Source organism: Thunnus maccoyii, chromosome 11 (assembly GCF_910596095.1).
Source record: "Thunnus maccoyii chromosome 11, fThuMac1.1, whole genome shotgun sequence".
Lineage (NCBI taxonomy): Eukaryota > Metazoa > Chordata > Actinopteri > Scombriformes > Scombridae > Thunnus > Thunnus maccoyii.
In genome coordinates, this window is record NC_056543.1 from 1506343 (window position 1) to 1526177 (window position 19835).

The following is a 19835-nucleotide window of genomic DNA, read 5'->3' on the forward strand; positions in this document are numbered from 1 at the left end:
GACGTTCACAAGGAGGAGTCTGAGGTTACCTAGTCGTCTGGCGAGGCCGAAGTCGATGAGTTTGATCTTGCTGCCGGTCTTGTTGACACACATGATGTTTTCGGGTTTGAGGTCGAGGTGGACGATGCCCTGCTTGTGGATGAAGCTGACGCCGTCGATGATCTGCAGCATGTATTTGATCACCTCCCGCTCCGTCAGCTCAAAGTCCTCGTCGATGATCCGCTCGAACAGCTCGCCGCCTGAGATCCTGGAGGAACAAAAACAGTCCACAACGTTCAGGTTATGAAGCGCTGCGATGAAGCCGCCGTACACACCTCAAAAACAAAACTATCAGACTATCCTCCCGCTTCTTATGTCTTTAATATGTTAAAGTCAGAGTTAAAAATAACGTCTGTTAATTTCAGGTGCCACTTTCTGATAAAGCATCCTTTATATATGGTTTAATTAATGGTTAATAAATCATTTATAAGCCATTAATAAGCATCATTTTTGGGTTGCCAGGTTGTGAAAAATCCCTCCTCTCTATCCCACCATCTCTGCTGGGACTTTATACTGTAAAGCTGCTTGTTTTGTTGTGTTGTTCTTCTCTTCTGGATGAATCACAGAGAAATTTAGCAGCTTAGCTTAACTTAGCTGCGGGTGTAATGTGGCTCCGGTCCGCTGGTCACTTCCTCTTCCAGACTCTGTCGTGTCTGATTCAACAGTGCAATGTTCAGTCTTGTATTTAAAGTATTTAGTACTATGATATTTTAGCGTCTGTTTTCCCTCTCGCTGGTGTGACGCGGTAGACAGGACTGTTTTGGAAAACCCACATTTTACCGTCCTTGAAGGCACCACAACAGAAAATGAGGAAACGTAGTTTGTAGTCTGAGGCGGATCTCCAGATGAGCATATATTACCCACATTATAATGATACAATGCTGGTTGAAAATCAGCAACGTTTCCCTTTAATGCTTATAAACCCTTTATAAAGGAAACTTTACCAGACAGAGCTTTTAGGGACCAGACTGTCTTTAGCTTTGCTTCTGGAGAGGTACAACACCGTCTGGTTTGGGTTCACAGTCTTTAGGGAAAGGACCAGCTGAACAATACAAGACGACTGTATTTCTGTTTTGTGTTTTATGTTTGGACATTTGTATACTTGTTACTAGGGATGCACGATATTATCGGCACATCATCGGTATCGGCCGATAAAAGCTCTAAAATGAAATATCGGCATCGGCCATTTCTTCTAATTATGAGAAGCCAATTTGTTGTCATCTCCTCCGCCACCAGACTGCTTCCCTCGACGGACTGTTTCACCCTGACGGTCCCGGTGTTTCTCCGGTTGGATCCACATGGAGAACCGGGGCTAACGTTAGTTCATGCTGCTGCTAACGCTCTGCTAGCCTCTCAGCTAACGTTAGCCCCGGTTCTCTATGTGGATCCAACCGGAGCACCGAGCCCCGGTTTGTTATTCAGGTTAAAGCGGGAAAAGGCAGCGGGTCTGACGGGCGGCTGAGTGAAGTGCAGCCTGCGGAGGAAACACCGGGACCGTCAGGGTGAAACAGTCCACGCAGCAGCTGCTAAGTTCGGCTGCACAGATAGGAAACACTTCGGCTGACAGGATGTACCACTCTGGAAAAAAAATCTTTTTGGTTTATAACAGTGGTTGACAACCAGCGTATTAGGTGCATTAGCGCCACCTTCTGCTCCGGAGTGTGGACCAGAGATTAAATCCTGCACATTAATCCTGTCTGTCTAATAAACTCAATGAAAACTCTACTGCTGTTCCCACTTGGCAGGTTCATTAAAGTTTTAATGCTGAGCTCCTGAACTCCAGTCTTCCTCAGTTCTTCCTTCATATATTGTCTTTCTTGATCATAATTAGTACAATCTATGCTTGCATGCATAATAGTCTCCTCAGCCAGCTGGAAAATATATATGTGCATATATTGGCATCAATCGGCCACAATGAGTTAGAAATATCAGCATATCAGATATCGGCAAAAAGTCCAACATGGTGCATCCCTACTAGTTACTGATGGTGTGATGGACTGTACAGTGTCTATAACTGCAAGTAACAATGTTTAATGTTTTCTTTACGTCTGTGCTGTGACGTCTGATGAATAAAACATTATCTGAACTGAGAGGAATGATGAGCAAAACCGTCTGAACGTAAACAAACTCCCTTCCTGCTCTTCATCAGTTTAGACAGTTTTTTATCATGTTGGCTGTGTTTCCTTCATTTTTAGTTATTTGTCCAAATAGATTTTCTGAAACAAACATGATGTGTTTCTGCTCAAACATGACGACGTTATGAAATTATCACAACAGCAGCTGGAAAGTGTTTTGGTGTTTTTGGCTTTCTGGTCAGTTTTTATAGAGATGTTGAGACATTTAAATAAAAGCAAAGTGCTGACGGAGAAAAAGAAAAAAACAAATAAAATTCTTGTCAGATGAAACAATTATAGTATTTTATATGTGTGTGTGTGTGTGTGTGTGTGTGTGTGTGTGTGTGTGTGTGTGTGTGTGTGTGTGTGTTTGATGCCATCTGTCCATCTTTGCTCTTAGCTCTAAAATTAGCAGAGAGGAAATAGCTGCTCACAAATTCCTCTCATAGTTGGCCAGAAGATTATTTTCCGACGTTCTCCGAAGCAAAAACATCTCAGTCTCAGTTTCCACATCAGACTCAAAACAGATAATCAGCAGCTGGACGTTTCCAGGTCTGCAAGAAAAACCCTGAATATTCTTAAAACTGTAAAATATGTTTTGTGTTTACTTGTAGAACCAAATATTTCACAAAGACGTGCAGATTAATCTCATATTGATTATTTACAGATGATATCATCAGTTACGTTAGCGACTAAAAGTGAGAACGATTCGCTTTGTGCTATTAAAAGAAAACTAGAAGAAATCAAATATTTGTGACAAGATGAGATTCGTTTGCTTCTGAGCTCAACGTATTCAGATCAAGCTGATAAAATACCAACGAGAGCAGCTCCTGAAGAGCATCACACATGGAAGTTATAGAAAAACAGTTTGAATTTGATGGTGACGTGTAACATTTATTATATTTATGGTTTAGCTCCTCCTGCTGGATGTTTCTGGTGCAGCTTTACAGTAACACGACTTTTGTTTGTTTCTTGTTTTTTCATTGGTTAATGTGAACATGTGACCGGGGTCGTAGTTCATTTCAGGTATCTGGTTTTGGAATCCACCAGGGCTGTAGTCAACCAAAGAAAATCTTGGTCGACTGAAATCGTACATAATCTTCGGCTAATCGATTAGTCGTGGGTGAGTTGGGGGGTGGGGGGGGGGGGGGGTAACGGGACAGAGTGAACTCACATTTCTCCGTTTTGCCTTTAGGCTAACCCATTGTTGCTAACTTTGGGCTAATGAGCTAACCTCCTTCACTTTTCCAGCACTTGGGGAAACAACAGACGTGACCTTTTAGCATTTATTAACTGTTACTCTGTAGTCTGTACTGTACATTTACTGCCAGACTGACAACTTCCCGTTAACCTTTTCCTCTGCTTCGCTCACATCCACCGTCACTTTCCCGCTGCTCTTTCCCCGCTCGCTACACAAACGTACTAAGCACTTCCCCTGTTCCTAAACGGAGTTACGCTACCGATATTTAGCGTTATTTTTGGCATTAAAAAAATATCTTTTGGCCTGGCGGGGGTTCATTGATATTATTACACAAGAAACGCTGATTCAGTAAACGTTGAGTACAGTTGAGAACAACGGGGGTGTTTTGAATACACCCCCGTTGTTCTCACAGGTGATTTGTTAGTCTGTCCCTCCCGCCGCAGGAAATAATGGATTAATCCTGGAAAGTTATTGATGTAGCACTTCTCTCCTTATGAAAGTAACATGGAGATTATTCGACCAATGAGAATTTAGTCGGACGAGAGCATATCGACCAACTAATCGAGCAGTCGACCAGCAGACTACAGCCCTAGAATCCATGTTGTAGAGCTCTGCGGAGGATTGTCCTTAAAATCTGCTCCTGTAAAACCTTGAAGAAGGTTTGTTCTCTAATCCAACTTTGTCTTTTTATATATTTAGTGATTCTGAACATTTCTGATCATTTGTTTGTAATGTTTTGTTTTCTTTACTGTCATTTCTGTTTCACAAAAAGGTCTTTATTTGGAGAAACGTGACGTCTTAAAGATATTCAAGTCATTATTCCAGCCTGTCTATGTGTGCATATCAGAGTAGGCTGCCTGTCCAGCAGTGTGAGGAAGCGTCACCTACATCTCGAGCACCATGACGATGTCGGACTTGCCCTCGAAGGCGTCGATACACTGGACCAGTTTGGGGTGATGGAGGCTGTTCATGATGCCGATCTCCTGCCGCACGTTCTCTTTCTCCTTGGCTGAGTACGCTTTGATGAACTTCCCCGCCCACACCTTCTTCGTGGCCTTTTCCACCAGCTTGAAGACCTGACCGAACTTCCCCCTGCGACCCAAACGACAGGAGACACTTTAATACTGAGTATCTGCCAGTAACAGCAGCAGGAACCAGTAACAGCAGCAGGGCCCAGTAACAGCAGCAGGAACCAGTAACAGCAGCAGGAACCAGTAACAGCAGCTGTAACCAGTAACAGAAACAGGAACCAGTAACAGCAGCGGTAACCAGTAACAGCAGCAGTAACCAGTAACAGCAGCAGGAACCAGTAACAGCAGCTGTAACCAGTAACAGTTCTTTAATAAAGGAGAGCTATCAGTGCGTACAGGATGTACCACGTCGCTCTGAGGGTTCTGGTCTAGAGGTTTAGGTTTTTATATCCTTGGGTCTGCATTGGTCACACCTGTTGTCCATCCTCTTCATCTTTAGCCAATTACATCATTATAATTTATCTTCGTCACTCGTTGTTGGTCAAAACTCTTCAAGACAGGTTTTGAGCTGAACTGGATATTCACCAGCATTTTCAGTTCTTATCTGGTTACGTCCCCTTTTTTATATATATATATAACTGTTGGGGATGATTTTACACCATTATTGCCTTATTTTTCATAAGTTATTCTTGTCATTTTATTTCTTGAACTCCTCCAGACTGTATTTTTTAAAGGTGAAGACTTTAATGCAGACTCAAGCAAAGTGACATGTAATACAAACACACTCAAAATGTATCCAGTGTTTGATTATGATTGTTTTACCGTGCTTCTGTACTTATATCGTAATTAAATTAAATTCAACACACTATTACTTATAATGTTTATGAATCACCTGCATAGCTTCATATAGTCTGTTAGCTCACCATGACTCTCCATAACATACACCACACAGGCTCCTATAACACCATCGAATGATTACTAATATTATGTTCAAGTGAGATTTTCATTAAATAAAAACACAAAAGTAAAGAGGATCCTTTGTCATTTCTAGCTGTTAGATTATAATACAGTATTCAGATCTTTCTTCATTTAATGTGGAAAAAAATGAGACAAAAACTGTCGATGAAATATTATTAAAAAGGCAAAAAAGAATATCAAACTTGAGAAGATTAGAATCTCACTGGTGGGTTCATAGAGTATTTAGCTGGAGCTATTACACCCCCCCCCCCTTCCTCTTTGCCTTTTTTTTTTTTTTAAGTATGTGGATGTACTTTGCACATTGGTTTTATGTATCTGTCTAACCTTTTCCATTTTATTATTTATTTATGTAATTAATTTCATTATTATTATTATCATTATTCTTTATATGCTTTAATGGGTGTGAAGAGATAATGGGGTTACTATGGTTCAGAGAGCCTCCCTGGCTCAGGTTAAGTCAAGTGTGTTCTGTATAAAAAAAAATTTAAAATCTAATAAAAAAGATTTACAAAAAAAAAAAAGAAAAGTCTTGTGATCACATGTAACAGCCACAGATTCTGGAGCCTTTCCACTCTTTGCTAAATGCGTCATGGACTATTTAGCTGACTAAAAAGACTGAATAACTACGAAATATGATGATTTAGTCCCACTCTTGACATTGGCCGTTATACTACAGAGGTAGAATCACATGATCTGTTCACCTGAGGATGGTGAGGTGACCGGCATCATGAGGAGATGATTTAGGCAAGAAACTGTCAAAAAAATGACTTCGGCTGTTATTTTAGGAAGGTGATGATATGTAGTATATGTGCAGATTTACAGATAAACAATTTTACTTAAAATAAACAATGAATACTATTTAATACGTTAATATATTAAATGTATTTCTTTCATTTTCTTCAATTAGTTTAAGAAACATTATCAAAGTGCAGCAGCTCCTGTTATGTCAGATAGATTAGATTATTGCTCTTTGGTCTTGTGAAGCGTTCGACTGCTGCTGCGACGCTGTTCACCAAACAAGGAAGAGAGAACATGTCACTGCTGTTTGAGCTGCTCTCCATCTGCTCCCAGTATCTTCTCTGAGGTTCTTTTACTTTTTAAAGCTCTTAATGGTTTGAAACCAGCTCACATTTCATTTTATAATCCCTCATGAGCTCTCAGATCTTCTTCTGCTGGTTTTTAAATACACACAATTATCCGCACAAGAAAATAAGCAGCGCAGCTTTTTTTAAACTATGCTCCAAAATTACAGAATACCGTCCGGAGAGCTATAATTATATTTTAAACGACAGCTGAAAACATTTTTATTTAATCTGGCTTTAATTAATGTCATTCTTATTCATTTTTTTTACTCATTCTCTTATCTTTTATTATTCTTACTGGTCTGTTTTTTACTTCACGTCTATATTTTATCATCTACTGTCTTGCTGTTGTCTAATTTTTATTGTGTGTTTGGCCTTTTGGTTTTAATGTGTTGCTATTTTTATTCCCACCTATAACCTCTTCCACTCCAGCTCCGCTCTGAAGCAATTAAATCGCTGCAGCCTCTAAGCACAATGCCCAAAAAAGGTTTTTGTGCATTTTAACGGGACATGTGAGCCGCAGGTTTGACTCTGACAGGACTTCCTGTCTTGTTTTCATGTTTATCAGCGATCAGAGAGCCACATGATAATTATAATAATATGAATATTTGGGAACTTGTCGTCTGTGTTGAGATGTTTTGCTTTAGAAAAACATTTTTTAGCATCTTAATTCATGTCAAAGCCGTCCCTCTTTACTTCTGTCTATTATTATTATTATTATTATTTTTCTGTGGCTAGACTCCTGCCCTCCTGCCTCACACATTCACGCCCCTCCTCCTCCTCCTCCTCTCAGCAGAAGCTTTACACTGGAAGTTTATTTTCTACAGGAGCACAGGTGCATTGTGGGTGGAGTGTGAGTGGGCGGAGTCTTACGTTCCCAGCCTCTCCTCCACGTCGTACAGCTCCTTCACCTTCGTGTCCGTTCTGATCGTCACGTCTCTGTAGTCTGGCTCCTTCTCCGAGTCTGACACACACAAAACACACAAGGTCAAAGGTCAAAGGTCACTCCAGAGTGATGTCATGTCGTGATGTCTCCTTATTTGATGTGATGTCATTTCATGTCGTGTCATGTTATGTTTCACGATGTTACGTTGAGTCATGTTAGATTATGTTATGTTAGATAATATCAGGTAAGATATAGTGTGTCCTGTCATGCTTCATTATGTTGGGTCATGTTGTCATGTCATGGTGTATCATGTAACCTTGTGTTATGTTGGCTTATTGTTACTTTAAGTCATATTTCATCTCATGTTATATTATGGGATGTTATATCATGTGACCCATGTCAGTTGTGTTATATCATGTTAGATAACAGTGTGAAGTCCTTAGTTTTACTGTGTTTGTTATCTCGTGTATCTGTGTTTCTGTGGCGTTGTGTGGATGTTGTGTGGATGTTGTGTGTAGGTTAATCAGCTGATGCAGTAAACAGACGACCATCTCAGATCAGTGAACAGGAAGCCTGAGCGTCGTACCGTCATCTTCCTCCTCGACCTCCTCCTGATTCTCTGTCAGAGGAACCAAACAGCAGGTTAGCTTAGTTAGTCTGTTTAGTTCAGTCACATGACTGCAGCTCAGCCGTGAGTTTAGTTAAGTTTAGTTTAGTTTAGTTACAGTTTAGTTTAGGTCTTGATTACTCACCATCGTTGTCCACCACGCCCACAGCGACGGGTTCAGACTCAGCGCTGGGCTCTCCGACCCCGTAGATGTTCTCCGCTCGGATACGAAACTTGTACTGACGGTCTGGCAGAAGGTTCTAGAGAGAAACGACACAGTAAATATTTAAGTTTTCCTTCGGCACACTGAAGCTAACGAGTTTCTCAGACGTCTACAGGTGTAGTTGACACACCTGTATGTTGTAGGAGGTGCTGTTGCAGGACACCAGATGTTTCCACTGCTGCTCCACTGAGTCCCAGATCTCCAGGTTGTAGGACTGCACGGCGCTGCCGCCGTCGTAGGTCGGCCCGTACCATGACAGCGTCAGACTCGACCGCCGGATATCTGACGTCGCGGGGACCTTCGCTGGCGGGTCCGGCTTATCTGGAAGGGAAATAAAGAAATCTCTCCAATTTTTTTTGTTTATAGTTATTTTCATTTTGTATTATTTCATATTTGTATCTTTAATTTATTTCTATCTATTTCATTCATTTTTATTTATCATTCATTTTGATTAAGTTTATTTATATACTTGTATTTATTATTATTATTATTTTGTGTTATCATTGTATTTTTATTTTCATTATTAGCTTATTTATTTAGTCATACTTTTTTATTTATTTTGATTTACTTTTTGGTTTATTTATTTTTTTATTTCTTTAATTCATTTCTTTTTTTAAAAATTTGTTTATGTATTTGTTTTTAATCATCTTATTTTTGATTTTTGAAACAGGAAGGAGGATATGATCAGTGTCTCAGTGTAAACGTCCTGAGAAATGTTGCTGCTTTTAGACTTTAACAGAAATATGTTTATTCTTGCAGTGATTCCTCTCATGTCTGTACAGTAAATAGTTAGCTTAGCTTAGCATAGAGACTGGAAACAGGGGGAAACTGCTAGCCTGGTGTAAACACTACATACAAGTTGTGCTTTTTTTGGGGGGGGTTATTATGTGTCATTGAGCGGTCAATATGTATTTAAACATAACAAACGTTATGTTGAACAATGCACGTTTTGGCATCTATAAATGTAAAAATATGTTTTTTGAGGGGATATTATTGTTGTTGTTAATGTTTATAATCAGTGTGTTTCTAAAAACCTGAAGATTGTAGGAATGTGCTTTTTTCCTGCAGTTCTCTGCTTTATTTCAACATCCTGACACTCAGATACTGACAAACCCTGAGAGAAGCTGCAGAGACCCTGGATGCAGCCGAGAGGAGGCGGGAAGAGCTCACTCCACTGACTGAATGACCTGCAGGAGGTCACATGAGGTCACATGAGATCACATGAGGTCACACTGAAGCACCGAACAGACTGGAAACATCTGTAACCTGCAGGTGACACCGTATGTGTTTATACCCTGCAGCTCACACACACACACACACACACACAGCACTGACTGCCATAAAAGGCATCAAACTGCAGTTCAGAGTCTGAAAGGTCAGGTTCACAATTTTCCAAGTCTGTCTTAAACCAGCAGTCAGGTGTCCATATGAACAGTGAAAGAGCTTTCCCTCGCTGTAATCATTCCTCCTGTTCATACTGGATATTTAAAGATCCCCTTCAAATGTGCTTTAATATAAGTGATGGAGGCCAAAATCCACAGTGTGTCCACACAGTCATTTAGTGCAAAAAATGTGACACAGGAGTGGATTCTCACTCCTGTCCTCGTCGTCTTCAGGCAATGCAATGATTCTGATGTTTGCTTTGCTTTTCCGATTACTTACAGAGCAGAACAACTAGCATTATGTTCAAAATGAACAACAAAAATACCTAAACACGCTGCCGGTCACGTGACACATGTACCTGAACACGCCACCGGTCACATGACACATATACCTAAACACGCTGCCGGTCACATGACACATGTACCTAAACATGCTGTCGGTCACATGACACATATACCTGAACACACTGCTAGTCACATGACACATATACCTAAACATGCTGTCGGTCACATGACACATATACCTGAACATGCTGCCGGTCACATGACACATGTACCTAAACATGCTGTCGGTCACATGACACATATACCTAAACATGCTGTCGGTCACATGACACATATACCTGAACATGCTGCTGGTCACATGACACATGTACCTAAACATGCTGTCGGTCACATGACACATATACCTGAACACGCTGCTAGTCACATGACACATATACCTAAACATGCTGTCGGTCACATGACACATATACCTGAACATGCTGCTGGTCACATGACACATGTACCTGAACATGCTGCTGGTCACATGACACATATACCTGAACACGCTGCCGGTCACATGACACATGTACCTGAACACGCTGCCAGTCACATGACACATATACCTGAACACGCTGCTAGTCACATGACTCATATACCTAAACACACTGCTGGTCACATGACACATATACCTGAACACGCTGCCGGTCACATGACACATATACCTGAACACGCTGCCGGTCACATGACACATATACCTGAACATGCTGCTAGTCACATGACACATATACCTAAACACACTGCTAGTCACATGACACATATACCTAAACACACTGCCAGTCACATGACACATGTACCTAAACACACTGCCAGTCACATGACACATATACCTAAACACACTGCTAGTCACATGACACATGTACCTAAACATGCTGCTGGTCACATGACACATATACCTGAACATGCTGCTAGTCACATGACACATATACCTAAACATGCTGCCAGTCACATGACACATATACCTAAACATGCTGCTAGTCACATGACACATATACCTGAACACACTGCTAGTCACGTGACACATATACCTAAACACGCTGCTTCTTAACCGAGCATTAAAATTATTAATTTTTGCCTGGCAGAGAAAATTATTACCTTAAATTGCCTTTTTGTTGCTGTGTGTTTACTTTATGAAACCTTGCCAAGTATATGTAGTTATCCTTTTATAAAAGCAATAAGCCATGAGAGACTGTGGTTTACAGGGATGTTAGACACGAAGCGGAGCAGCTTATTGTTCTGAAATGAGAGATTCCATCTCAAACTTGGACCTAAAAAGTGGGACATTTTGCAAACTAACCTTCAAATACTCTTCAGAAAAGACTCTAAAGAAGAGGTAACAGCATTAGGAGGAAATATCATCTTTGGATATATTTTTTAAATCAAAACAACTAGCTAGCTGTCAACTGCTAACTGCTACCTGCCGCTGTTACCAACCTTCCCAAGGAGAAACTGCATTGAGGAAGCTAACAGAAGAGTTATTTTGTGAAGACAAGAAGAGAAATTAAGGGGTCCTTGTTGGTGGTATTCTCTCTCTCTCTCTCCATGTGTGGTAGTGGCGCGACCAACGTTTGCAGCGTCCTCTCCTAGTTCTGACTATGCAGTGGCATTGTGTGGAGTGCAGGGGAAATATGTCTATGATCACCAGTTTCTTTTGGAAATTCAGAACAAAGACCTTTGCTACGGGAAATACTTGCTGGGAGCTAAATCAGCTGAGCGTGCTTGGTCTGCTACGCCCAATGGAGCCAAAGGAGACCACGGCCTTTACCAGAGCTGTGCTGGAGAGGAAACATCAAAAGCGGTGCGACAGGACGGGGAAGCGGAGCAAGCTAGGCTAACTGTTAACCCATACAAACCGGCAGTTTCAACAATCAAGTTGACTAATGTTCACTCTCTGGATAGCAAAATGGATTATAAACTCCCCCATCTGTGCTGGTCAGTCTCACTGTTTACATCCAACTTAGCCGTGTACTTTTTTCTCTAAATGCACTTTAATGCACAGTGCTGCTAACTGCTCGGTCTTTTTTGTTTTGTTTTTTGACCCTTTCTGTTGTTGTTGCACTGCTGTGAAAGCATTTTGTGTGTTTGTGTATGCAAATACACAAGAAAATGACAATAAACTAAATCTTGAATCTTGAATCTTTATCTGCCCACAAGAGGGCCTCGTTTCCTTTCTTCAAGCTTTACAGCTGCATTACTTGAGTACTATTTTGAAGTACTTGTACTTTACTTGAGTATTTCCATTTTATGCTAATTTATTATATCATTATACTTGATTACTTCTCAGATGAAGATTTGACACGATGGATAATATAACAAGCCAAAAGAGGCTGAGAGGTTTGTTACCGACGATGGTGAGGTTGAGGGCGGCCTGGCGGAGGCCGTAGCTGTTCCTCAGCTCGATGGTGTAGCAGCCGCAGTGTTCCTGCTGACCGCTGGAGATGGTGAGTTTACTGCTGCTGTCAGTGCTCTCTATGGAGATATCAGCCGAGCCCTCCTGGATCTGCACACACACACACACACACACACACACACACACATTAATGCTAATGATGTTACTTCTTTTTAACCCTAACGTTACTTTTTTTACAAAAATAACGATTTAATTCTGATGTAACTTTTTAAACTGTAACAATACTATCTAATGCTAACCTCACTTTATAAACTAAGATTACTTTCTTAATGCTAAAATGACTTTTTTAACTCTAACGTTACTTTCTTAAAGCTAACGTTATGCTATGTTGCACTTTTTTACTTTAATGTTACTTTTTTAACTGTAATATTACTTTTTAAATGTGATATTACTTCTTTTACTCCTGTTACTTATTTTACGCTAATGTTACTTTTTAACTCTAACATTACTTTCTTAAAGCTTTAAGCTTTTTTTTAATACTAACGTTATTTTTTAAACTCTAACACTATTCTCTTAATGTTAATGTTACTTTTTTAATGTTAATGTTGTTTTTTTAATGTTAGCGTTACTTTTTTTGATGCTAACGTTACTTTTCTTAATGTTAACGTTACTTTTCACTCACTGGTTTCCTGAACTTGAGCCAGCTGCAGTTGATGGGCGGAGCTCCGGAGAACTTGCAGAGGATCTCCACCTTCTGTCCCACCAGGATCTTCATGTCTTCTGGAAACTGCAGGATCTGAGGAGGCAGAGCTGCACCACACACACACACACACACACACACACAGATCAATAACCAATCATCATCAGCTCATTTCATTACTGATTGATGTTCCAGAATTTAAAGGAACATTCCAAAAAAATAGACTATAGACAGTTTACAGACTTCAGGACTGAGTGACAGACAGATGTTTCAGACCTTGTTTGGGAGGAGTCTTCGCTGTCGGTTTCTTTATTCTGGCTTCACCTGGTGGAAACACAAAAACAACAGAATCAAACCTGTTACCCGGGTTACCGGGAGGACACACGCTGCCATGTTGCAGCTCAGCTATCCAACTTTATAAAACATTTTTTGCAGGGCAGAGAGAGAAGCAGCAACATATACAGAGAAGAAGAAGAAGAATGTCAGAGCCTCTCTGACGGCCATATATGGACATTCTAAAAATAGTTCCAGGAGGCCAGAGAGGAAGAGAAGAAGAATCCTGAAATGCTGTAAAATGTTCACTCTTATTCTGTGGAAAGACAAACATGAAGAGGTTGTATCAGACGGAGAGAATAAGTCAGTCTGAGTCACGTTCTGTCCCGTTACACCGCTACACCGCTATTACTACATTACAACATCTATTCTACTGTTTACCAGCAGTGGAAGAAGAATTCAGATACTTTATTTAAGCAAAAGTACCAATACAGCAAAAATAAAAAGTAAAAGTCCTGCATGAAAGATCCTCCTGCAGTAAAAGTACATAAGTATTATGAGCTTGATGTAGTTAAAGTATTGCAGTAAAAGTAGTGGTTTGGTTCCTCTGACTGATATATTATTATATATGACATCATTAGATTATTAATAGTGAAGCATCAGTGTTAGAGCAGCATGTTACTGTTGTAGCTGCTGGAGGTGGAGCTAGTTTACACTACTTTATATACAGTTAGCTAGTTTAGTCCAGTGGTTCCCAACCTAGGGGTCGGGGCCCCTCCAAAGGGTCAGCAGATAAATCTGAGGGGTCGTGAGATGATTAATGGGAGAGGAAAGAAGAAAAAACAAAGTTCTGATACACAAATCTGTTTTCAGTTTTTGGACTTTTTCTCTAATCTTTGATTTTTTGCTGAAATATTGGATCATTTGAACATTTATTGAAATGAAAGCATGTGAGAAGTTTAGAGGGAAAAATCACTATTTGGTGGAGCAGTAGGAATCAGTAACGGGGTCGTTTCTTGCAGTATTTGAGGTGTTTTGTTGTCTTCAGGCCTCGCTAGCTGTTGAAATCAGCTGCTGTTTGTTTCCTTTACAGACGAGACGTCACAACAATCACATATTCATGAATTTACAGGTTGAATCTTACGACAAAATACAAAAACTCTCTGATTCTCTGATGAATCATCGTGGTGCGTTCAATGACTGCGTCTGTATACACTGTATAAACGTGTGATAAGTGAATCTGTGAGAGCCGTGTGTTTGCAGGTTTATATTAAAACTTCAATAAAAATATTTGAATAATAATAAGTTAATACTCGTCCTCGCCCTCCTCCTCCTCCCATCACACAGCACGGGAGGAGGAGGAGGGTGAGGAGATAAGAATAGCAGAGAATGAGAGCCACATTTAATAAAGCTCACAGTCGCTGCTGTAATGAAGGATTGAAGGTCGACTCCCTAACAGCCTCCATAACTCTGTCATCACACACACACACACACACACACACATCATCACCTCCTCGCTGGGTCCACACCAACTATGTGCTAAAGGCTTAAGGAGCGTTTGATTTGTGTATCGCTGTGAGCCGGTTGTGAGGACGGAGAGCCGGAGGGTCACTCAGTGCAGCAGCCGACTGGACTGGTCAGAGCTGCTCTCTGATTGGCTGCGTTTCTATTGGTAACCAATGAGCACACCTGCTGGCAGGTGACAGAAGGAGGAAGTGGTTTGGATCAGTTTGTGAAGCCGACAGAATGAATTCAGAACAGGAGCGTCTTGATCATCTATCGACCATCTCTGAAGTTTCCTTTGAGTTGCAGATTGAAAGTGATGCTTTCATGTTATTTGGTCAATTTTAAGGTCTTTTTTACCTCTTAAAAAGCACTTAAACTGTGCAGATAATCCATTAAAATACATTAGAGATGAAAGCTTCCTCTGTCATGTCCAGACTGTATTTCAGACCTAATGAATCCCTGTTTTAACCGTATTTTCAGCTCCTCATCAGTGCCGACTGTGATGTGTTTACCAGCAGAGCAGATGGAAGCTCAGCAAGTCCAAACTTCACTGCTAAAAAAAAACAGTCCAGGAATGAGTTGTTGTTTCCTGGTTTCTGTGTTTTAAAGCAGCTGCAACAAAGAGTCAAACCTGGTTCAGGCTGATGGATGAGTTGAATCCTGCTGCTTTTTCTGCTGTTTGGACGTCAGTAAATGAGCTGAAAATATCTTTTCATGCAGCCGAAAGGACACGGAAAATGTTCAAAAAGGAGCTGCAGTAACACACACGCAAGAATTTATGCATGAAAATAAATCTAAGTTGAAGGTCTCCTGTGCAGGTTTGGACCTGGTTTTGTTTGTGTTTTTCTTCAGGCAGCTGTAACGGAGCAATGAGCCAACAAAAGCACAGAAGAAGAAAACTAAAAGCTTGTAAACATGGATGTAAACAGCGGAGACTCTCGACGGACCGCTGCGAGGATCATGTGACCGACTGTTTATCATTTAAAGATTTATAACAGACATCTTTATTCTGTTCACCGACCGATGAGACAGAAACTAAAATAGTTTAACACTGAAAGATCCTTTGATAAACTAAACAACATGTTTGCATGAAAACTCATCGAGCTTCATGCAAGAATAACTGGACAAAACCCACAGTGTGTCCACACAGTCGTTTAAAAGTCTCTGTGAAGCTTCTCTGAGGCTTCAGCAGTCTGAGTTCGTCATATCAAGTTTCCTCAGACTGTGTTTCCCTGTTGAGCTGCTGTGGAAGTTTAGTCACAGATTTACTGGAAATGTTGTGAGTAAAACTTGCAGGTATTTAAGTGTTCACCAGATGTTTCTGTCAGTAATAAACAGCTGCAGCTGCAGTGTAACATCAGCTACTGTAATATTCTCTCACATGACGCCTCTCATATCAGTCACAGAGCGTTTTGCTTTAGAAAGACGTTTTTTATCTGATGGATTCATGTTTCCTGATAGTTTCAGCTCCTCTGATACTTGACTCATATTTAAAGACGTGTGTTTAATAACATCAAGTCTGTTTTTTGCAAAATTTGAAACAGGAATCCCCCAGGGAACTGTCCCGGGTCCCTTTCAGGTTGTATATTAACAACATGTACGCTGACGATACAGTCGTCCATTTTTTATTTATTTCACTTTTATTTAACCAGGAAAAGTCTCATTAAGATTAAAAACCTCTTTTATAAGAGCATCCTGGCCGAGACAAACAGCAGCACAATTAACAAGGTTGCAAACATTAAAAAAACAACAATTTACCATGAAAATAAAGAATAACTTATAGAATCCTAAAATATTAAAATATTCCTAAGTGTTTGTTGCAAGTCATCAACATAAGGGATCAAACAGGAGCAAAATGAGTCAAAACATCTGCAGCCAGATGTTCCTACGAGTCATTTAGAACCACTTTAAATGCGTCCAGTGAGACCAGTGAGACCAGTGAGACCAGCTCCTGAGGATTCAGGTAAGTATGCAACTGATACCAAGCACACGGAGCAGCTAGAATAAATCCTGGGAGACAATAACTGCATTTATCTGAAAAAACCTGTGATTCTGTTGAACATAAACCAAAGTACCAGTTTCTGTTCTGAATCCTTGAAGGTTAAAGGTCAATCAGTAACAGAGGTGAAGTGTTTCAGGATGCTAAACAGATTTGTAAAATGATGAAGGTTAACCAGCTGTTTCATGATGATAATTAACTGCTTGACATTTGACTTGTTCTCACATCTGTCCAGTGGTTTAACTTCCTGTTTCCAGGCCAGCTGATCACTGATCACATCCATAGACTGTCTTTAACAAGCGAGTAACGTTTCATCTTTTCTGCGTTTTAAGTAAATACAACGTAAAAGCTTGTGTTTAAGTGTTTGGAGACCACAGAGCTGCAGCTTCAGCTTGGTCCTGGAGCTCCTGATCTACCGGATTCACTTGAAATATGCTGCAACAAACCTGCAGCTATGTTACTGGTTTTACTGGTTCATCTTCTTACTGCTTCACTGTTTGAATCTCTCATTTTCACAAAAGCCCTTCCAGAGACGAGTGCTGTCACTATGATGCTTGTATCAGCTGTTTGTCTATATGCGCTGCATCTGTCCCTGTCACATAAACCATAAATAAATAAATAAATAAAACGACTGCAGACACTGACAAACGGTGACGTTCATCAGGCTGAAACCAGAGATTTACAAAGAGTTTGTGATGTTAAGAGAAGAAAAACAAATGTACTGAGTCATATTCTGGAGTTAGTTTGTTTCTGTCATGATGTAAAAACATTTTTTACAGTTAAAAATGTTCCGACGTTAAAGTGGAAACGCAGCAGCAGGTTGATTTACAGCTTTCATGTGTTTTTCTCTTTGCTGTTGAGTTTTACTCAAAAAAAACACATTTAACATGTTTGTTCGACCTCGAGGACAAACGCTGAACATGAACAGCAGCCTCATTAAAACTTCACTTCATTATTTAACATTTTACTTTCGCTAACTGATGAGTTTTTTTGTGCTGTTTCCTGTTGGATGAGTTTTGTTTTATTGTGATGTTGTAAATCCATATTTCAGAGGATTCTCAGACAGAACAAACACACACTGAAGATTTAGTTTATGGGTTCAGTAATCTTTGATTCATTCCCCAGTTTGTTTTCTTCTTCGGAGCTTCGCCGCAGTTCATTCTCCATTTCCTGTCATCCGTCTACTGTCAGAATAAAAACTACAACACACACACGTTACACTTACAGTCGCTAAAAACACTTTTATATCTTTGACACTGAAAGAAAACTCAGACAGCAACCAGCCCTCAACTCAAACTACAGATCTGTGGTTTGATCCCTTACGGAAAAAACACATGTGAGTTATCACATGTGAAGTGCTGTTTCACATGTGATAACTCACATGTGATGCATTCAGGGGCACATGTGGTTTTCAGACGTTTCACATGTGACACTATCCTTTTCACATGTAACGTTTGCATTCACATGTGAAATCAAAACATCACATGTGAAATGTTTCGGTTCACATCATGTGAAAGACTGAATTTCACGTGTGCTTTTTTTTCCGTAAGGGATCATGTGACTCCAGAACGACACATAGCAGCGTTTCCTGTATCAGCAGGATGACATCATCCGCCTGCTTTCTGAAACACGTCACTGTTGATCAATCCTGATGTTCGATGACGTGACGGCGCCGTGGTTAAAATGATCACTTTGTTAAGGTCAGAGAAACACGTGGTTACTACTTCCTTAGAGTTAGACCACCGTCATCGTCATGGTGACAGTAATAACCACGGGGGTTAAAGGTTAGGGGACGCGGTTGGAAACAGGAAATGAACAGCGTTTCCTGTTGCCTCCATCCAACCTCCTCTCATATATAAATGTCATGTGACCTGCAGCGCTGCTCCACCTCAGTTACTATGACAACTAGATGACAGCTGTCACTCAAACGTAACTATGAACTGACATTATGACCTGTTGTTGGGAGAACAGTCTCTGTTTTTTATTTCCTCTCAGGATGAATTATAATAACTTTGATCCTCTGATTTTCCATCCAGCAGGATCGTCTTCGGTTTCTGCGGAACTGAAGACGTCCCATCATCCTCGGCTGCGCTCTGTGTTTAATCTGTTCATGTCTGTTCTTGTGTTCTTGTTAAACATCATCAGTCTCGGATCAACAGTCCACATCCAGCCAAGTCCGGACCAGATGAGCAGGAATGTTCCGTCTGTTCTATCGAGGACACTTTGGGACGCAGCAGACAGTCAAGTCTCCCAGAATGCATTTCACACCAAGCGAGGCCAGGCTACTAGTTGTTGAAATTTCCAATCTAGGATCATTATGTCACTTAATGTCGAGACAGTAACATTTAGATTCAGTTTATCTAAAATAAACCAGTTTATAACGTGTTCTGATGTTTTCAGAGATGTTTGGGCGCCAATCCTTTTGGAAGATAAATGTTGGTCTAATAATTGTAGCTGCAACATTAATTTGTTTGAACATGAGGCTCCAGATGTGCAGACATCACCAGCTGTCAGTCGGGTGCAGCAGGTGTGTCGAAGCTGACGGCGAGAACGCGGCGTCTTCTCGTCCAATCAGGAGTTTGTTCTCCTGAGTAGACGAGTCAGAAGTCGGTGTCCTCTGCATGAGAAAGGCCTTATATGTGCCTCACACAGCTGCAGACTCAGAACGTGTTTTAATCAATTATGTGACCGAGTTTATGTTCTGTGTTTATGTAAATAAATCTACGATCAGCTGATCTATATCATCGGACACAAACAAACTGAAAAATGATGACAGACGCGTCCACATACTTTTGGCCATTTGTGTAACTGCAACTCCCAGAAACAAAACAACAATCTGGAGCCAAAACTGCAGCAGCAAAAATGTTTTTTTTTACATTATGTATTAAATCAGTTGATCTTTGTGTCGTGAAGACGACGAGCTTCTTAAAAGGAAAACGTCTTCGCTGCAGAGTTTTAATCTGTGCTGTGAAGTAAAACAACGTCTGAGAGAGACAGACAGAGGAGGGAGAGGAGAGGGAAACCAGGCCTTAAATGGAAGTGTGGGAGAGGAGCCACGAGGAGCTCTGAACACCCTGCACTTCCTCCTCCTCCTCCTCCTCCTCCTCCTCCTCCTCCTGTCAGGTCAGATCTGCTGTTAAAGCTCTGCAGGTTCACCACTCTGTCCTTTTACATTCAGTTCAGTTTATGAAGCTACATCAACT

General features: G+C 40.7%; 1 protein-coding gene across 1 annotated transcript in view; it reads right to left on the reverse strand.

The window, feature by feature from the left end:
- The window catches only part of mylka (myosin, light chain kinase a), a 79538-nt gene that overhangs the window by 6665 nt on the left and 53038 nt on the right, over positions 1 to 19835 (reverse strand). The window contains exons 23-31 of the mRNA XM_042427271.1: positions 13131 to 13178; positions 12837 to 12964; positions 12148 to 12304; positions 8232 to 8422; positions 8024 to 8138; positions 7858 to 7890; positions 7259 to 7349; positions 4243 to 4446; positions 30 to 247 (exon numbers count right to left, since the gene is read on the reverse strand). Coding sequence (XP_042283205.1) covers positions 30 to 247; positions 4243 to 4446; positions 7259 to 7349; positions 7858 to 7890; positions 8024 to 8138; positions 8232 to 8422; positions 12148 to 12304; positions 12837 to 12964; positions 13131 to 13178 — 1185 coding nt within the window. The remainder of the gene's footprint in view (positions 1 to 29; positions 248 to 4242; positions 4447 to 7258; positions 7350 to 7857; positions 7891 to 8023; positions 8139 to 8231; positions 8423 to 12147; positions 12305 to 12836; positions 12965 to 13130; positions 13179 to 19835) is intronic.